Source organism: Magnolia sinica, chromosome 6 (genome assembly GCF_029962835.1).
Source record: "Magnolia sinica isolate HGM2019 chromosome 6, MsV1, whole genome shotgun sequence".
NCBI lineage: Eukaryota > Viridiplantae > Streptophyta > Magnoliopsida > Magnoliales > Magnoliaceae > Magnolia > Magnolia sinica.
Window position 1 is genome coordinate 18,750,908 of NC_080578.1, and position 18,551 is coordinate 18,769,458.

The window sequence follows — 18,551 nt, forward strand, 5'->3', positions numbered from 1 at the left end:
AAAACCGATGTACGGTGTGGATGTAAGGAAAATATATCACGGTAGGTCCCACAGTTAGTGATCCACGGACATGGGTTAATCCCAAACCACGCCCGTTAATGCGAGGATTTGCTTCTATACCGAGGACGTACCACGTGCGCACATCCTTCAAAACCTTTTTGTATTGAGGCAGCAGATCTCATTTCTGGTGCGTCGAGCTGGACTGGAGTGAGTCTCGCGGCCATCGCCACCATAATGGCTGATGCGTCCAACGGCCCTAAAGTCCATCTAATGCACCGCATCAAGCAATCGCAACGGTCACAAGATTCATTCCAATAAGCAGCTCCGATATTTTCATTTTGGCCTTGAAATGGACCATTTTCAATGATCCACAAAATCAACAGGTCAGACCAACTGATCATTGTGATTTTCTGGACCATGGCTAACCATGACCAGCCGACCAGATAGAAAGTCTGTGTCAGCTGCCCCATGCACTGCATGTATCTGGTTGGCAGACCGTCCCACGAGATGGATAATCGGAATCGTCAGATCCCATGGAGAGGGAGGAGTAGCGTAGAGGTGGACCTAACTTAGTTCCGGCTTCGCAGGACCGGAGACCTAACATGGATCTCTTCAAGTACTCGTAAAGGTGCAACGTGACACCGTACCTTACACTACGAGAGCAATAAGGGAGCGGATTGGGTGCGGCACCGGCCTCAACCAAGACGGTGCGTTCTTTCCGTGGGGCCCACCTTGATGATGTATATATTATACATCCATTCCGTCCATCCGTTTTTCTAGGTTATTATTGAGAAAGAACCGAAAATTGAAGCTGATTGAAGTCTCAGGTGGTTCACACGACAGGAAACATTAGTGATTGAACACCCCACCGTTAGTAAACTTCCTAGGGCCCACCGTAATGTTTATTTTCCATCCAATCCGTTGACAAGGTCAAACAAAGTCCAATGAAGGGAAAAAATAATCAGCTACGTGCAAAAAATTTATAGCCCATTAATCGCCAATAACCAAAATTTCCTATGGTATAGTCCACCCGAGAATTAGATCAGCTTCATGTTCTGCCCCATGCACTTGAATGATTTGGAAGAACGGATCGACTGCGTTGATGGAGAATGCATAGATTAAGGTGGGTCCCGTGGAAAGGGCCGCACCTAATCGGCATCCGAGAAAAAAAAAAAAAAATAACAAATGCAAAACAAACGCACATGCTACACTGTACACGTTCCCTGAACATCAATCCTGACGGTTGAAATTGTGGGTATCACTAACTGCATGGCATAACTCGAAAATCACATTGGTTGGATGTCCAGTCAATCTATTAGCAGGCATTTATTGGCAGCGGATTGGCTGGTGTACCACACACCAGCTATATAGCTGATGTATCGACGTCAGCAAGTTCTGCAGGTCTCATCGTGAGGTATGTGTTATATCTAAACCTTCCATTCATTTGGCAAGTTCGTCTTAAGGATTGAGACCAAAAATAATGTAGATCAAACTATTAATTGGACCACGCTGCAAAAAACATCAATTGGACCACGCTGCAAAAAACAGTAGGGGATTGAACCTATACCATTGAAACCTTTTTAGGAGTCACGGAAGTTTTGAATCAATAAGAAATTTGTTTTTCCTCTTCATCTCCATCTCTGTGACTTTATGAACAGATTATATGAAAAATAAATGTCATAGTGGGCCTATAAAATATTTTACGTGAAAATCATTATCGCCCTTGCTATTTGTGGTGTAGTCCAGCTATTTGTGGTGCAGTCCAGGTGATCTTTGGATATGATTCCGTTTCTGGATAATGCTCTACAATAATCCCAAAAAACGGGTGTTTATATAATAAATACGTCACTGTTAGGCCACGTAACTTTGATCTCCTTTAAACCCTTCATATAACCTGGACCTCGAGGAGCACGAGGGCTTGGCACACGTACCTGCATCAGTTAAGAAGTGGATTGGCTGGTGTACCACACATCAGCTATATAGCTGATGTAAACACGTGTCATGTGAAGACGAAATCCAACGCTCCTTGGCTCCAAGTTGTACAAACTGTTCAAATGAGATCAAAGTTATAGAGTAATGATGTGTTTATTTTATCCATATCATGCATTTACTTTTTGAGATTATTTTAGAGCACTAGAAAAAAATAATCATACCCAAAACTTAACTTGGCCACACTAAAAATAGTAATGAGGATAATAATTTTTACCATAATAATTGTTTTTCATTCAATCTATTAATAATGTGAAAAATACATGGATGAAGAGAAAAAACAAATTTCATATTGATTCGAAGTTTCTGTGACCTCCAAGAGGGTTTCAATGGTAGCCGCTCAATCTTACACTGTTTTTTGCAGTGTGGTGCTTTTGATCTTTAGATCTGTATCATTTTTTGGCACAAACCTTAAGATAAGCTTGCAAAATGGATGGACGGTTTGGATATAACACATACCTTATAATGGGACTCACAGAATTTGCTGACGTCAATACACTAGCTATATAGCTGGTGTGTCGTACACAAGCCAATCCGCTTATGCATTTATTACATAATTTCGATCGTTAATCTGGCAGAAATTGTAATTGTTAGGTTGTACTCCATCAAAACAGAGGCACATGATTTGAACGGTTTGGATTGACTTACATGCCTTCCGCTTATAGGCGTGGTGTGTGGTGCACAACATATAACAAACTGTCGCAGAGCATAACAAAAAAAGTGAAAAAACTAGACAGCGGTGAGAGTTCACCACTTCTTTTTTAAGTCATGGCATCTCAACCATCGTACATGCGTCATTCATTTAAGAAAATCTAGACCATTTAAAACCATGGTGCCATTACGATGGAGCGAATCCATGCACTCAGAACCTTCAAATGAACTTAACCATCAGATTTTTTTCTAAATTTTGGCTATCGATCATCTGTTTCCAACCATCCATTTATCATCACAAACGGTTAGAATCATTCGGACCTACCAAAGATCCACGTGACCTACGATTTGGACGATCTCGTAGATGTATGCCCACAATTGATGAGACACCACAACTTAAAAAAGCGGTCAGACTAGCAGTCGATTGAATGGTAATTGTCCGAAACTAACCCAGTGAATGAGAGATACTCTGGCAGACCACGATTGATGATACACAGGCACTGAGAAATTACTAGAAATTTCGCAACTAGAATATAATTGATAAAACATAAACCGTCCAAATTACGGATCCCAGTTAAGATGTATCTAAACTTAAAAGATCCGGCACATGTACTGTGTCAAACTGAACATTATCCAATGGTCATGTTTCATCAAAAAAATGTTCAGGAATCTGAAGTTACAATTATTCAAAACCAACCGAATCATGAGACGGTAACTTATGGATAGTGGGTCCACAATTTGGTCGGTTTAATTTTAAATAATTTGTGCCAAGTGTATAATTTTCAGCGCCTGTGTATCAAGCATCATACGCTGCCAGAGTATCATACAAGCCCCTCCAAAAAAAAAAATCGAGTCCACCGGACAAAACCACCGTCTCTGTCCAAAATTCGTGAGCCCGCATTTCCCTATCTCCCAACTCTCCTCCTCACCTTCTTCTTATACTCTCTCTCTCTCTCTCTCTCTCTCTCTCTCTCTCTGTAATGGGGCACGCATCGAACGGCTCGTCTTTGCCCTCTCCCCCTCTGAAATTTCTCATCTACGGTCGTACGGGCTGGATAGGGGGCCTCCTCGGCAAGCTCTGCGAAGCGCAGAGCATCGACTACACGTACGGATCCGGCCGTCTGGAGAACCGCTCCCAGCTGGAAGCCGACATCGCCGCCGTCCAGCCGAGCCACGTTTTCAATGCCGCCGGTGTCACCGGCCGGCCGAACGTGGACTGGTGCGAGTCGCACAAGGTGGAGACGATCCGTACAAACGTCGTCGGCACCCTCACCCTGGCCGACCTCTGCAGAGAGAAAGGCCTTATCTTGATTAACTACGCTACCGGCTGCATCTTTGAGTACGACGACAAGCATCCGCTTGGGTCGGGGATCGGATTCAAGGAGGAAGATTCCCCCAATTTCATCGGTTCCTTCTACTCTAAGACCAAGGCCATGGTAATTTCCAGATCCAACGGTTATGATTTGTTCTGCAATTCTTTTCAGCATCTGACACGTGAGATAGTGTGAATTGCGATTTTTACTCTTTTTTTTTTTTGGATCTGATTTGGTTGTAGATTGTCTTCCCCTGTTTAAGAAACGCGTAGATCTAGATCTTGGAGATGGTATTTTACGCTCCATTTGTTTTTTGCCTTTTGAATTTCACTAGAATGTCTTGCGTAATTTGAATTCTGAGAGGAAATCTACTTAAATGAGATGTATTCATGCATAGATCTGATGTGTGAATACTTGAAGCATAAATGCTGCTGTTGTGTTTAACTTGGTGGTGAATGTGGAGAGTAGACTTTTACTATACTTACATACATACATACATGCATGCATACATCCACCATTTCATCTTGCTAGTAATGTATATCATTTTGTCTGCTTCTTGTCAGCTGTGAATAAGTTTTGTTGGTAGTGATTAGTGACCTGTTTTTCTAAATTTCATCTTAAATGTAAATGATCAATGGCTAGTTGTTCATAGGCAGGATAAGCGACTTTTGAAACTGTTAGCTTGTAAGCTAGAAGTGAATTCATTCTTTTATACTGGCAACTCTGTTCTTTTTGTAGTTGCAAGGAGTTATGGGGACACATGGAGAAGTTGTGCAAGATCTGGTCTATCTTCCATAGTGCCCCACAATTTTAGGGGCCGTTTCCCAAAATTAGGTTGGTCAGATGATCCTAATCACTTGATTGGGAAATAACCTAGAAATTGCAGTGATCATTTCCATCCCCGAACGTAACTGTTAAGATAGTTTGATTGGCCTAATTTTCGGATTGTGGCCCGTATAGGTTATGCGATGGGTGGATGAGCTATCCATGTATTCCAATGGGGACTCTTGTGCAACTAGCAACCCTCCCTAACCGTGGCATGCGCATCAAATAAAGGAAAAGATTTAGTGGGTCAACTTGGAGGAGTAATTAGTGCTAGGGTAGATTAGGATAATCTTTGATTTGTGTATTTTGTAGATTTGTGTAGTCCTAAATTGATGTAGAGCAGGTCATGGACACTTTCATGTCCAAGATGGACCAAAGAAGCCCAATCGGAGGCGGAAGTGATCAGGACTGTTAGAACCCTAAAACAGGCCTATCTTGCAAACCGGAATGAGTTATCCGACGTCCCATATATGATTTTGGGGTAGGAGAAGCTACTTTAGCCAACCAACCCGCTACGCCGGGTTGCCCACGCCGAATTTGCGAGATTCCATCAGATCGACAATCGAAAATCCTTTTTAATTCCATTTTTACTATTTATAGTAACTTTTAGTTCTGTCATAACTCTTGATCCTTTGAGCTTTAGGAGTTGTGTCCAACATGAAAAGGGCTTAGAAATTTTAGGAGAGTAATGTGGTTAGGCCAAATAGGACACTTACTATTTTTGCCCGAAAACCATGAAGTTTACTATTTATAATAAGAATCATGACTGTCCATAAATAGTAAGTTTACTATTTATAATATTTCACGAATTTTAGGGAGTTTTAGTTGGATTTTGATTTTGAAACTTCTTCCTAGGTTTGGTATCACTATTTAAAGGGTTGTAAATTCGTTTTTATCATCAATCAAGCTAATTTTGAATTTATTAGATTTTATTTCTATTTCTCCTCGTGGATTCGAGGAATCTCTGTGAGAATTCCAGAGAAGCCCAGTGGACTCAGAGTAGTTAACCCTAAGGAAGATGCCAAGACGGTGATCAACCTCATCATGTCCTTCCTTGCGTCATAATTCTATCCATTAGTACTGATTGAGATCCATTGAACTCATGGTTGTACAGTTGCCCGCTCACCAACCAAAATGAAGGTTTACATGTAGATTAAACCATCTACTCAGCTTAAAGATCTCCATGGTTGTGAGTGTGGAGTATGCAGACTAGTTACCTGTGTCAGGATGAACTTGGGAATCCATTCTTATGATCCTAGAATAATAAGGCACTAACCCTTTTTACTTTGAAAAGTTAATAACTTAATAGTGAATTTGAGGCTTCATTTTTGTGTAGTCTACGATCTAAATCTGATCCATTAACTAATAGAAATGTTGCCTTTTGTTTTCCTGTGCCGGCTGATGCACTAGTTTATTCATCACCAATTGTACAAGATGCATGTGAGTTTCTTCTACCTGTTTTACAGAGAACTAACCTATGCACTTGAGACTTGTGACATTTCGTGAAGCTTTCCATGGACTTGAACTTGGCTCAAGATTTACCAATATGATGGACTCTATTCACTTTCATCAGTGGGCTAAGTGACTTGATATTGTAAAGAAGTGAAACACTCGGGGAGTGTCTAAAGCCTGAGTGTCTAAAGCATAGTTAGCGAGTCTAGAACAGGATGTGGGGAACTGTACATGAAACATGAATAGGTAATGGAAAGTGAGAAACATAGTTACTTGTGAGGGGAAAAGGATCTCTGGGTATCTAGTGTAAGTTTCTAAAACAGTCCCAAATTGAAGAGAAGTTGAAGGAAGTAGAGCAGTAACCCAAAGTAAGATTCGGCCTTTTGTAAAATTTGCCAAATATTCCAGGAAAACAAGTTCAAAGTTTAAGCTATAGTTATTTATTTATTTAATTTACACACACACACACGCACACACACATGGGTATGACTCTATTTTGGAAACAAATTGACTGCAACTTGCTTAATTCCCTGGGGAAGCTGACCTGGGCTACTCAAACAAGGAAATGAAATTACAACTTCATACGATTTCTTTGAAGTGATCTAAATTGGACCATCAAATCACGTGGATTGATATTTGACTAGCAATAGCAATCAAATTGTTCACACCCCAAGTATAGGGTTGTGATGTAGTAATAATCTCGGTAAGACCGAGGTCAAATCCATAGGGACTGAACCTTGTACGTAATCTGAAAATAACCAGAACTAGAACTAGAATAAGATGAAATCTAAATCAAGTGAATATGAGGATATAATGGTGAAATAGGAAACTAAAAGTTAGAGAAATCAAAGGTAGGAAACCAGGGTGCCAAGGATCCACTTGTAGAGATCAGCGAGATCTACGCTTGAGTCATGAACTCAACTGGCCTTCGAGTCCCATCTTCATTCAGTTGGAAAATATAATCATGAAAATCGAATCTGAACTTCTATTGATCTAGTTTTCTAGAGATAAGACGAATGTAAATTAGAATGGATTCCATCACCAAACCATGCCCATGAGACAAGGTGAACAACAGAATTAAACCAATCTACAGCCGATCTGAGAGATGTATGAATGTTAGGAAGGATTCCATCATCCAACCATGCCCAGGAGATGATGGTGAGCAATAGGGTTCCCAAATTCACAAACCCTATACTGCTAAGAACATGCTCAAAGCTATCGTAGATCCATTGTAATTTAAGTCACAACAAACCATTAAAAATTGAAAGCATTCCTATTAATCAAACTAGAATCAAAAGAGAGTTCAATTAAAACATGAATCCAAGCCATAAGCACAACCCATCACGCTACAAGCTTCACCTCTTAGCCCTAGCTAAGAGGTTTATCCAATCATGGTCAAGATTAAGCTAGATATCTTAAAGACATAAGATAAAATAGAATTAAGAAAGAAAAGGGAAGAAAAACTCCAGAGCCGCTCCACGTTCTGGATGCCTCCACAGCCGACCTTGGCTTCTCTGCATCCCAACCTTTGCTCACGTTCCACTTCACACGTCTAGATGATCCCCCGCTGCGTGGAATCCAACCTCCTTTTATAGGCAGCAAAAGGATGATAGGTCGGTCACCGACCTTCTTTACGCATGTTAATTCCAGAAAAACCAACTGGACAACTCTGTTTTGCGCAAAAGAAGAACAACCTGCATTTGAATTGATTTTTGGAAGAAAAGAACCATCAATGCCGTCTATTCTGATTCCATAGTTGGGGTCAGGACCCCCTATTCTAACGTTTGAATGGTCCGGATCATGCATCCGACCCTGACTATGCTCCTCGAATGGCCCGGAATGTCCGGATTTCTCGGACGCATGACTTGCAAAAAAAACGACGCTGTGATGATCGGTGGGCCCCACAGTGATGTTTTTGATGAAATCCACCCTGTCCATTGAATTCCTAGCGAAAAACCATTTGGTAAGGGGTGGTTTTGGTAGGGTCTGGCGTGGCCCACTGAATCAACTCAACTCGTCGTTCATCTTGCGTTTGACGGTGATCTGCGTGTCCGTACGTGCATGGGACCAAAAGGAAAGCTAGGCGAGGGTTGTGCCCCCCCTCTGGACGCAATGGACGGTCCTGATCGTCTAAATGGATGATGGGTGGGCCCCACTGCCCAAAAACGGTCGGACGCTGTCTGTCCGCTGGTGTAAAAGGAAGAAGCTTGGAGAAGAGTCGGGTCAACTCTCTGTTGACCGGACTCTTGGTTCGGTGTATAGCGAGAGTGCACCGCCTGTGCACTCTCACACCGTATGTGGGGTCCACTGTGATGTATATGAGAAATCCGCTCCATCCATTCGTTTAACACCCAGTTTAAGGGGTTGAGACCAAAATTGAAGCATATCCAGAGATCAGGTGGGCCCCAAATCAGAGATTTATGGGTTGATCTGTCCGTTGGGCCAGTTTTACAAGGATCCAATGGTTGAAATTCAACATGTACGGTTAATTTAGGGTCCTCAAGCCAGATATAAAGTTTCGAGCCGAACGGATGGTGGGAATCCTGTGATCTTGAATTCTAGACGGTTTTCAGGCCCGTTTAATGAGTGACGTGATTTTCTCGGATCTCCAGCGTGCAAATTCTTTGTTCTTGGTCCCCTGGGGTTCGCCCCTTGCCTGGGTGATTTATGAGCGTTAAATCCATGCTTTTAGTACCCATTTCCAGTCCAAGCTCCTAAAATCACCTTGTATTATAAACACGATTAAATTAGGGCGTTAAACGGTATCATGCTCGTAAAATCCGGTAATAACTGGGGTCTAATATACAATATTTGACCCTCAACACAAATCATTCATTATTTTTGTGCTTCTGAGGAGTAAGTTACGGTGGGTTCATTGGGTCCTAATAGGGGGCATTTCAAGCTGTAATGATTTCTGATATTGAAGGAATTGGAGATAGGATGGAAGATAATGGGAATAAGGGGAGGCCGATCATTAGATGGAACCATGGTTGAAAGTATTGCCTGAAACTGGTGTGTTTGCCCAATGCATACTGGTATCGTCCATGAGCGATATGGCTGTTTCGGTCTGTATCAGCCCACCCAATGCATACTGGTATCCTCCATGAGTGACATGGCTGTTTCGATCTGTATCAGCCCAAAACAGCCTAATACAGGGCAATATGGGGCTGTATCAGTGGTGAATGTTACATTATCTGCTACACCCATTTTAGACCTTGGTTGGAACACATGGATTGTATCTCATGTGGCAACTTTATCTCCAGTTTTGGTTAGAGTGTCCACAAATCACAGGGGGGAGATCAAAATGTTTTTCAGGACTGGCAGGTATAATTGATTCAACTAAGGTGTGAGTTGGAGCTCCAAGGAGGTGCATTCACAAAATGCAACTGAGTGTACATCTTCACAAGCCGTCGAGCTATGGAGACTTTTACTCTTAGTTGACTGGATTGGGAATTGCCTTCTAAATGAATACTTCTGTTTTACCAATGCCTTAAAGAGAGACGAATGAGATTTTTCCGATCCCTAGTTGAGGGAGTGTGGAAGTTGCCATTATGTATAGGGCTACCTTTCCTATCCATTGTCTCTACTTCATTCCTTATTTCTTTTTTTTCTTTTTTTTTAATGGTCAACAAGATTTTCTGTTAATTATTGAAAAAAGAAACAAATTAAGTGGCCACATGGTACACATGGTGTCAAGGCCTGAACTGAAACTAGAAAGAGTAAACAGGAAAATAGCTCCTTTTCTTCGTTGGAAAATAGCCATTGGATATAACACTTGGTGGCTATCTCAATCTCATCCCCAATGGAGTAAGCTTTTGACCATCTCCCATCATGTTGCTGAATGTTGCCTTCCTTTATTGTCACCTTAGTGCAGAAGTTTTACAGTTCTGCAACGACACCATGGCATGCATTTGTAAACTGAAAATGTATTCTTATTTTCTAGTTTGACATAGCATTGTTGATTTTGGTGTTTTTTTGCCATCCCTGTTTTCAAGCATCATTGGTTCTCTGAAATCGGAACCTTAGTGGACTTCTCCTGATGGTCATTTCTTATCAACAGGTGGAAGATCTGCTCAAGAACTATGAGAATGTCTGCACCCTCCGTGTCAGGATGCCCATCTCATCAGATCTATCGAACCCACGTAACTTCATCACAAAAATCACTCGATACGAGAAAGTGGTCAACATCCCCAACTCGATGACAATCTTGGACGAGCTCCTCCCAATCTCCATCGAGATGGCGAAGCGGAATCTCACCGGGATTTGGAACTTCACCAATCCCGGCGTGGTCAGCCATAACGAGATCCTGGAGATGTACCGTGACTACATTGACCCCAGCTTCTGTTGGAAGAACTTCACGCTGGAGGAGCAGGCGAAGGTAATCGTCGCCCCAAGGAGCAACAACGAACTAGATGCTACCAAATTAAACAAGCAGTTCCCCGAGCTTCTGCCCATCAAGGAGTCCCTCATAAAGTATGTATTCAAGCCTAATCAGAAGACCTCTACAGCATGAGTTACTTATTGGTTTTATGTTCTATTTCTCGAGTGAGCTCCTGGTGATGGGAGTACAGAACCATATATCTTCTTGCATCCGTCATTCAAGGTGGCGCATGTTTGGCATTTTATCTGCTTTGTTTATCAATAAGTTAGTTTTTTGGTGGGTTTTGTTCTTCTTCCTTCTTTTTTTAAAAAGAATTTAAATTCCTGCTATAGAACTTGTTCTATCATCTTGAAGGACTGATTTGCTCATATATATATTATTTAAGATGGATTCTTGTTCGTTGCTGATATATGTGTATTGGGTATCTCTGAAAAGGCTCAGTGGCAGCACTCTGGCCATGTAGCATTGTACTTTCCACTTTAGTTTTCTAGTGAAAAAATGTATGGAATTTGCGTATGGGACTGACCACCTTTGGCTAGCTTTAGTCTTTTAAAACATGCACAAGCTATTTGGTCTTGCCACCAGCCCAACCACTAATAACTGTGACCACCTTTTCCAATATCCCTTTTCTATAATACTCAAAATATATAAGGGCATGTTTGCTTAAAAGTCAAAAAATGGATTTAACTCATTTTACTGCCAAAACATACAATATTATAACTGTCAACGCCTGTTGGCAAGGTAGACTGTCAAGGATGAACAGTTCTGGTGTGACCCAGCTGCATTCTGGATGGGCCTGATAATGGGGGGATCATTTCTTCACCACAGGACACGATCCATGGACAGTTTGGATTCTGTACATGGATCACTAGTTGATGGATGAGTGGAATTGTAGAGAAAAATAGGGGGTAGGCAAACCGGCCCTAAGGATTTAGTAAATCAATTACACGTAAGCATAGGGCGTTTGGTTTGTGTGTAGAGGTTATGAGCTTGACTTTTGTATTTTTTCTATTTCACAAGGAACCAGGGACCTAGTTAACATTCATGGATGGATTCTGGTCCAACCATGAATTTTGGGCTAGGTTTTTTAAAATTGCAAAAGTTGAATAGGGAAACAAACCCACAACCCCTACCAAAGATAACGACCACTTAACTATTAGTATTTTTAAATTTATATATCCGAGAGTAAGGCAGCAGACACCACTTTTTGAATGGGAAAAAGATCGAATGTTTAGTGAACCAGGAATGACAGCTTACACTGCAGATGCATGATTTGGGGTTTTAGCTCCACTTGAGGTGATTATATGGGTAATCGTTCTAGAGATGGGCCCTCCATGGATGCTGTGCAAAATCTCTCCCCACAAATCATCCTAACCTTTTGAATAGTGAACTCGAATGTAATGCTTTGGCTACTCTATGCTTTCAACTGTCTATTGATCAAATCATATCTGTGGGGAGTGATTTCGCACAGAATAATCTCTCATTTAAACAAACCATGAAACACCATAAGCAGAAGGAACTTCATTCCACATTGAATTAGAAATAAAAAATGATACATTTCATTGCCAAATGCAATCTGGCAATTGTATTATTTCACTATCATTGCAGGAAAAGAAACAGTACAAACATGGTGAATCATCTGAAATGATACCCCATTACTACCTTCTATGCATCCATTCACTAAATGTGCCCAAAGATACCATTCCTATGACGCATGGGGGGGCTTTCAAAAGAGCCAGGAGCTTTACCAATAGGAATTGGATCATTAGGAAGTACAGTGTAAACCACCAGCGGGCTTCTTACGACGTGAACGCCGTCCTTCCATGCAATGTAACCAGAAATTATGGGCTGCTGCGCAATGACACCTCCGCTTACCTTAACCGTAAACGATTTTGTCTCACCCTTGGATGAGAAAGAAAGGACGGATGGTTCGACAAACACTTGGAGGAGGGATGGTGCATAGACAGTTGCGTAATAGGTTGAGTTTGGAGACCCAACGTTGGTTACTCTCCTCTGGAAGGTGCCCTTGATGGATTGGCCATCTGGTATGGACAGTGCAAAGGATGGGTAGTTGAGGTCCCAAGCATTGCCTGTGCGGTTGCCGGAGCATGTGCTTGAATCGCCAGTCACAAGCCTCAATGTAGAGCTGTTGTAGCCCAAATTGCATAGGAATTCGACATAGTCTTTCTCGGATGCATCATATACTAGTCCGGGATCTATGGCTCCCAAGGGGTTGATGTGGCCAGATCCGTAAGCGAATTCCGCATCTTTGTTCTTCCTAGCATCCATGACGTAAGCTGTGGATGATGAAATGGCAGTGGGTGGAAGTGGTTCATTAGTAAAACAAAATGAACTTGTACAATGAACTCTGCTATGACTACTAGGGAAGTAGGATGTTGAATCTTAGTGGCATGTATATTTGTGTGAGAACCAGGCTGTTCATCAGGTGGGCCCCACTGTGCGTATGGTCTGGTCCGAAAATCAGGCAAGTTCAATTGTCAGGTGGGGTGCATGGTTTCCTCTAATCATTCATTTCTTTCACACAGGCGTGCACCTGATGATCATGCCAGCTCGATTTTCCGAGCACAGTTCAACCCCCTTGATGGATGGCCCGAAACACATGGGAAAGAGGGAGTCATTTAGAAGATCACCTGTAGTCATGAGTGCGGATTTTATCGCGGTGGGGGACCAGTCAGGATAAGCAGCTTTGACAAAGGCGGCAGCACCGCTGGCATGTGGGCAAGACATTGAGGTGCCCGAGATTATGTTGTACTTGACTCTGGTGGTATCTTCATGGTAGATGGAAGGAGGCGCCACCGGTGACCAAGCGGCAAGGATGTCTACGCCGGGGGCTGTCACATCTGGCTGTCCATTAATCCAAAGTTTACCATATTAGAAGCTTCTCCAAACAACACCAAAGTTTACCATATTAGAAGCTTCTCCAAACAACACCAATCAAGGGAAGCATGCAATAATCCACATTACCTTGAGAATGTCTGGCGTCAATGGGTTGGGTCCTCTGGAAGAGAAGGAGATGACGCGGGGAGCAGATGCATCTTTCCATGTATCACTGGCAAGGATTGTTCCGATGGGGTTGCTGAAACCATGCAGTTTCGTGTTTAGAAGATCCAAAGGGTAATGGTTTGTTTGGATGCAAAATCAAAATGAATCATGATTCATTCCAAAGTGGCACGACACCATTTTAACTCATAATGAATAGGGTCGCAATTAAATTAGATTCAATATCCAAACGCAGCCTAATAAAAAATGAAAAGAAAAATCTGCTTCTAATATCCCCCCTAAAACAGATATGATTTGGGTGCTTACTCAGTAGTTTGAATGTAGTCCAATACTTTTTCCCCATCTTCTATATTGAGAAGTGTACTCGGCAATGGATAGGAGATGGCAAAATCAGAGTGTGCACTGTCAGCCATGATGTTACCTAATCCATGGGCCTCAATGACCCCGTGACCATCCTCGAAGTCGTAACAGAAGACAATCTTCCCTTGCACTTTGTATGAATTAAGAGATCCAGTACGACAGGATCTTGAAAAATCAGCAGAAACACCGGCCGATACATTTGGAGCGGATCCTCCATAGATCAACGGGAATGACGTACCATTGAGGTCAAATGGATTGATGGCATTTCCCTGCCAGCAAAGAGGGAAATGATATCAGGCAAAATAAGAGTGAAAACTTCATCCCCACCATATGCATGGCAATGCATATATATCATGATCAGAACATCTAATAGGATGGACCATAGGCCAAAATTCCCATTATTAGACAATTTCAGCCACACGATTGTGCTGATTTTTGCAGATTGAATGTGAGGCAATGCGCATTTCTAACTGACATTTGCAGAAATTATCAATATGCATTCCATGGAGTAATCCAGTTGACTTACAGTGAAGGTCTGTCCATTGCCAAGCACCACTTGGGACACAAACTTCCGGTCGATCGTGCTTGTGGCCACCGTCAAAGTCCAAGGTACAATGTTGGAGACGGATCTTGGTCTCGGGCCAGAGTTTCCGGCAGAATTCGATGTCAAGATCCCATGCTGCATCGCATGGAATGCTCCAATTGCAATGGGATCATCGAAGTACTGTGCTGGGAAATCGGATCCAACGGAAAGTGATATGATGTCGACCCCATCTGCCACCGCATCGTCAAAAGCAGCCAATATATCAGCCATGGCACATCCGGACGACCAGCAAACTTTGTAGACAGCAATTCTTGCTTGTGGGACTCCACCTCTTGCAATGCCTTGGGCTAACCCAAGGTAGCTTGCTCCAGCCACATCTCGGCCCGCTGCTGTGGAAGAAGTATGGGTCCCATGTCCTTCCGAGTCCCTCGGAGATTTGAACTCCTTAACACCGTACAAGTCCTCACTGTTGTAGTATCGGGCTCCGATGAGCTTGCTGTAAATCCAAAATTTTTATTAAAAGATCAAACAATCAACATGAGGAAGAAAACTTGAAGAGAATATAAATTCTATCCACATTCACTTGGCCAATGAATTTTATATGTACAGACCAACTTTGGTGATCCAAATCACCATGTGGAGAGAGAGGGAGGGAGGGTAAAATCACTTGTTGCAAGAGAAATTGCTTGCAGTCTGGCAAATCCCTTTCCATTTTGCCGGAGGAGCACTGAACCCGTCATCATTGAAGCTTTCGGACTCAGGCCAGATTCCTATGGACACCAAAAACATGCGTAAGATACTTCACTCTGTGCATATGTTAGTTTCTGATCATACTGAAGGGTGCGTTTGGTTGCACTAAACATCATGAACTATCATGATATTTTCTGATTAATCAGTCTAATTTGGTGCAACCAAACATACCCATCTAATCTTGATTTTTAATCATAAGATTTAGATTTAAATCAGTTTCTTGAAGGATTAAAACATATATAGTAATTCAAGTACTGCATATACCTGTATCTAACACTCCCACGATAATGTCTCGTTCAGGTGGAAGGTAAAAACGATTCTGTGGTAAGCCCATGAACTCCCATGACCTCGTGGTGTGGAGCTGCAACTTGGTGTTAGGGAGCACTGAAACTACTCTGTCCTTCTCTGTAATCACAACGAATAGTTAAAATTACCATTCTTTCTCATCCCCAATTGCATCCTCTTCATTGAATTCGTTCATTGCTATCATCTCACCTGAAAACATGGCTACTTCTTCCTCTGATAATTTGGCAGCAAATCCGTTGAAACTCTTCCCATAGCTATACACTAATGACTCTTTGGCCTTGGAGCTACTGCACATATACAATTTCAAGCATCTCAAAAGTGGAAAAAGAGCAACTCCCATTACTTTTGGTCTGTACTGAGAAACAAGACCAGTTGCCATCATTGGCAAGAATCCTGACATTCATTTTGAAATGTGGTATTTCAAAATGCAAGTTGGTATAATCCCATTTCACAACTCGTTTTAGGATTCCTGCCAGCAGGATGTTGGGAGGTACTCAGTTACACAAGTTGTGACGAGCACTACACATTGTGTGTATACGTCTTCTTTCTGAAGGTCGCGCTGTTAATGATCGGTGGAGATCAACACTGAAAGAAGCTGGTGCGAAGATGAATGGTCCAAAGAGGCTTTATGTGACATTGGTCGTTGGACCGCCGCGGCATATGGTTTATGCCCTCACACTAGAGTTTTACTTAAACACTCCTTAATTTTGTGTTTTTATTAATCTCCTTATATCAAGATATTGCTATATTTATATCCCTCCTAGGATACTTTGGGGTTGAGGTCCGTTGTCACGGAGAAAACAACCTCATTCCGTTACTTCTCCCACACTTGTACACACGTGTGATAACATATCCCACTTGGCCACTATATATATATATATATATATATGGGTTAGCTTGTTAGTACACACCCATGTCAGTACACACACTCCATGTTAGCCACCCCTGCTAGGGATCGATACCAAGACCTCAAGTGTTGAAACAAGGTATCTCCATTCAGTCTGCCCGTTGAGCTATGGATCAGGGTGTGATCAATCTATTGGTTAATTTACTCGGGCAGTCATAACTTTTTCTCATTTTAATTATTCACAAAGTTTTCTTTTTATACACAGTATTCCATTTCTTTTATCCTATGGTACGAGGATCCTTTTTCCATCATTCGTAGATGTCAGAAGATACCTCATTTATTCTATAATACGAGGAAATCTTTTCATCATTCGTAGTTTATATGCTCTGCTTTATTTTAATCAGCCCACCATCATTCAATTTTCGCATACATACGATCCATACATGAGCTATTAGCTTCATATGGTATTTTACATCATTACATTATACATGATATAACCCATTTTCTAATTCATCTATACTCACAGTACTTTCATGCATCAACATCCTGACCATCTAATATGTTTTGAGTAATGATTCATTAATCTTTATTTATTTATTTATTTATTTTTATTTATTATTTTTATTTTTTAAGGGTGTGAGGTTAGTTTGCCCATCACCCATGGTTATATATCAATGATCCATTAATTCATTTTATCTAATGGTGTGAGGTTAATTTTGTGCATCACATATGATTATAAATTAATGATCAGCTAATTCATTTTATACTCCGGCATGAGGTTAGTTTGCCCATCACCTATTGTTATAGTATGATCGATCAAGGGTTATTTGGCCACTCAATACGCCAAGTCTTTGTCCATCACTCAAGATATATTTTATTTTATTAAACATACTCTCACTATTCTGAACATCTATGTATGGTCAAAATCACTAGGTACACTTATCATCTACTGTAGTTTTAAATGAAAGGAGAATGGCAATAATGGTCATGTCACTCATAGCATCAATATAACATCAATGAAAAATGGTAGTCATGGAGTATAATCTGATTTATATTAAAGATATTGCAGTACCACAAATTTTGCAATATATAATGAAATATCATGTCTAAAATAATGAGTAATATCATGAAATATTATGCACATCAATATAAAATGAGTCCAAAATACATGATAACTATCAAATTATCTACTACTTGAACATTGGGAACATTCAATGATCCATATTAGATATTTTAAAACCATTTTACATGAGAAAGGATATGTGTGTGTGTGGTTATCCATTTTAAACCACATGCGATTCTTTTAGTGTTACATGTATTTGCAAACAAGGATGTACTCCATGATTGATTACTAGCATGTTTGATGTTGAGCGGGTTGCGGACACTTTTATGGCAAAGATGGACCAGAGAAAGCCTGATTAGAAGCGGAAATAATCCAGATAGTCAGGACCTTAAATCAGTTGTATCTCGCAAATTGGGATGAGTTTTTCGACATATCATATATGATTTTAGGGTAGGGAATCCTACTTAAGTCAGTTATGCCGGGTTGTACATGCCAGATTTACGAGATTCCACCAGATTGACGGTCAAAAGTCCCATTTAATTTCATTTTTACTATAAATAGTAAGTTTTAGTATGATTAAAACTCTTGATCATTTGAGTTGTAAAAGTCGTGCCAAAAATGAAAGGGCTTAGAGAGCTTAGGAAAACAACATGGTTTGGCTAAATTGGATACTTGTTACTTTTAGCCAAAAACTACTAAGTCTAGAGGAAATAGAGGATGTCTACAAATAATAATTTTACTATTTATAGTAAGTCACGTTTTTAGGGTATTTGAGTTGGAGTGTAAGTCTACAACTCATTACTGGGGTTGAGCTCATTATTTAAAGAGTTGTAATTACGTTTTCTATAATTAATAAAATTATTACGAATATATTATGAATTATTCATGTTTTATTTTCTTATGAATTCAAGGAAGCTCTGTGAGTAGTCCGGAGAGCTGTGTGGAATAGAAGTAGTTATCGACTAAGGAAGACAATAATGCACCTCGTCACGTCCTTCCCTGCGACAATGTTCCCACTTGCATTTCAAAGATGTGTACATCACCTTGAA

General features: G+C 41.0%; 2 protein-coding genes across 2 annotated transcripts; one reads left to right on the forward strand and one right to left on the reverse strand.

Annotated features, from left to right (window-relative positions):
- Positions 1–3,518: 3,518 nt before the first annotated feature.
- LOC131248461 (bifunctional dTDP-4-dehydrorhamnose 3,5-epimerase/dTDP-4-dehydrorhamnose reductase) lies at positions 3,519–11,018 on the forward strand. Its single transcript, XM_058248734.1, has 2 exons — positions 3,519–4,076; positions 10,291–11,018. The coding sequence occupies exons 1-2, from the start codon at positions 3,621–3,623 to the stop codon at positions 10,741–10,743; spliced, it is 909 nt and encodes a 302-aa protein (XP_058104717.1). The 5' UTR covers positions 3,519–3,620; the 3' UTR covers positions 10,744–11,018.
- Positions 11,019–12,182: 1,164 nt separating this feature from the next.
- On the reverse strand, positions 12,183–15,710 carry LOC131249531 (cucumisin-like; the record flags this gene model as incomplete). Its single annotated transcript, XM_058250337.1, has 7 exons — positions 12,183–12,908; positions 13,263–13,476; positions 13,597–13,708; positions 13,939–14,261; positions 14,519–15,032; positions 15,204–15,306; positions 15,551–15,710. Coding segments are annotated over 7 exons (2,043 nt in total), but the record flags the coding sequence as incomplete, so codon positions are not given.
- Between the last annotated feature and the right edge of the window lie 2,841 nt (positions 15,711–18,551).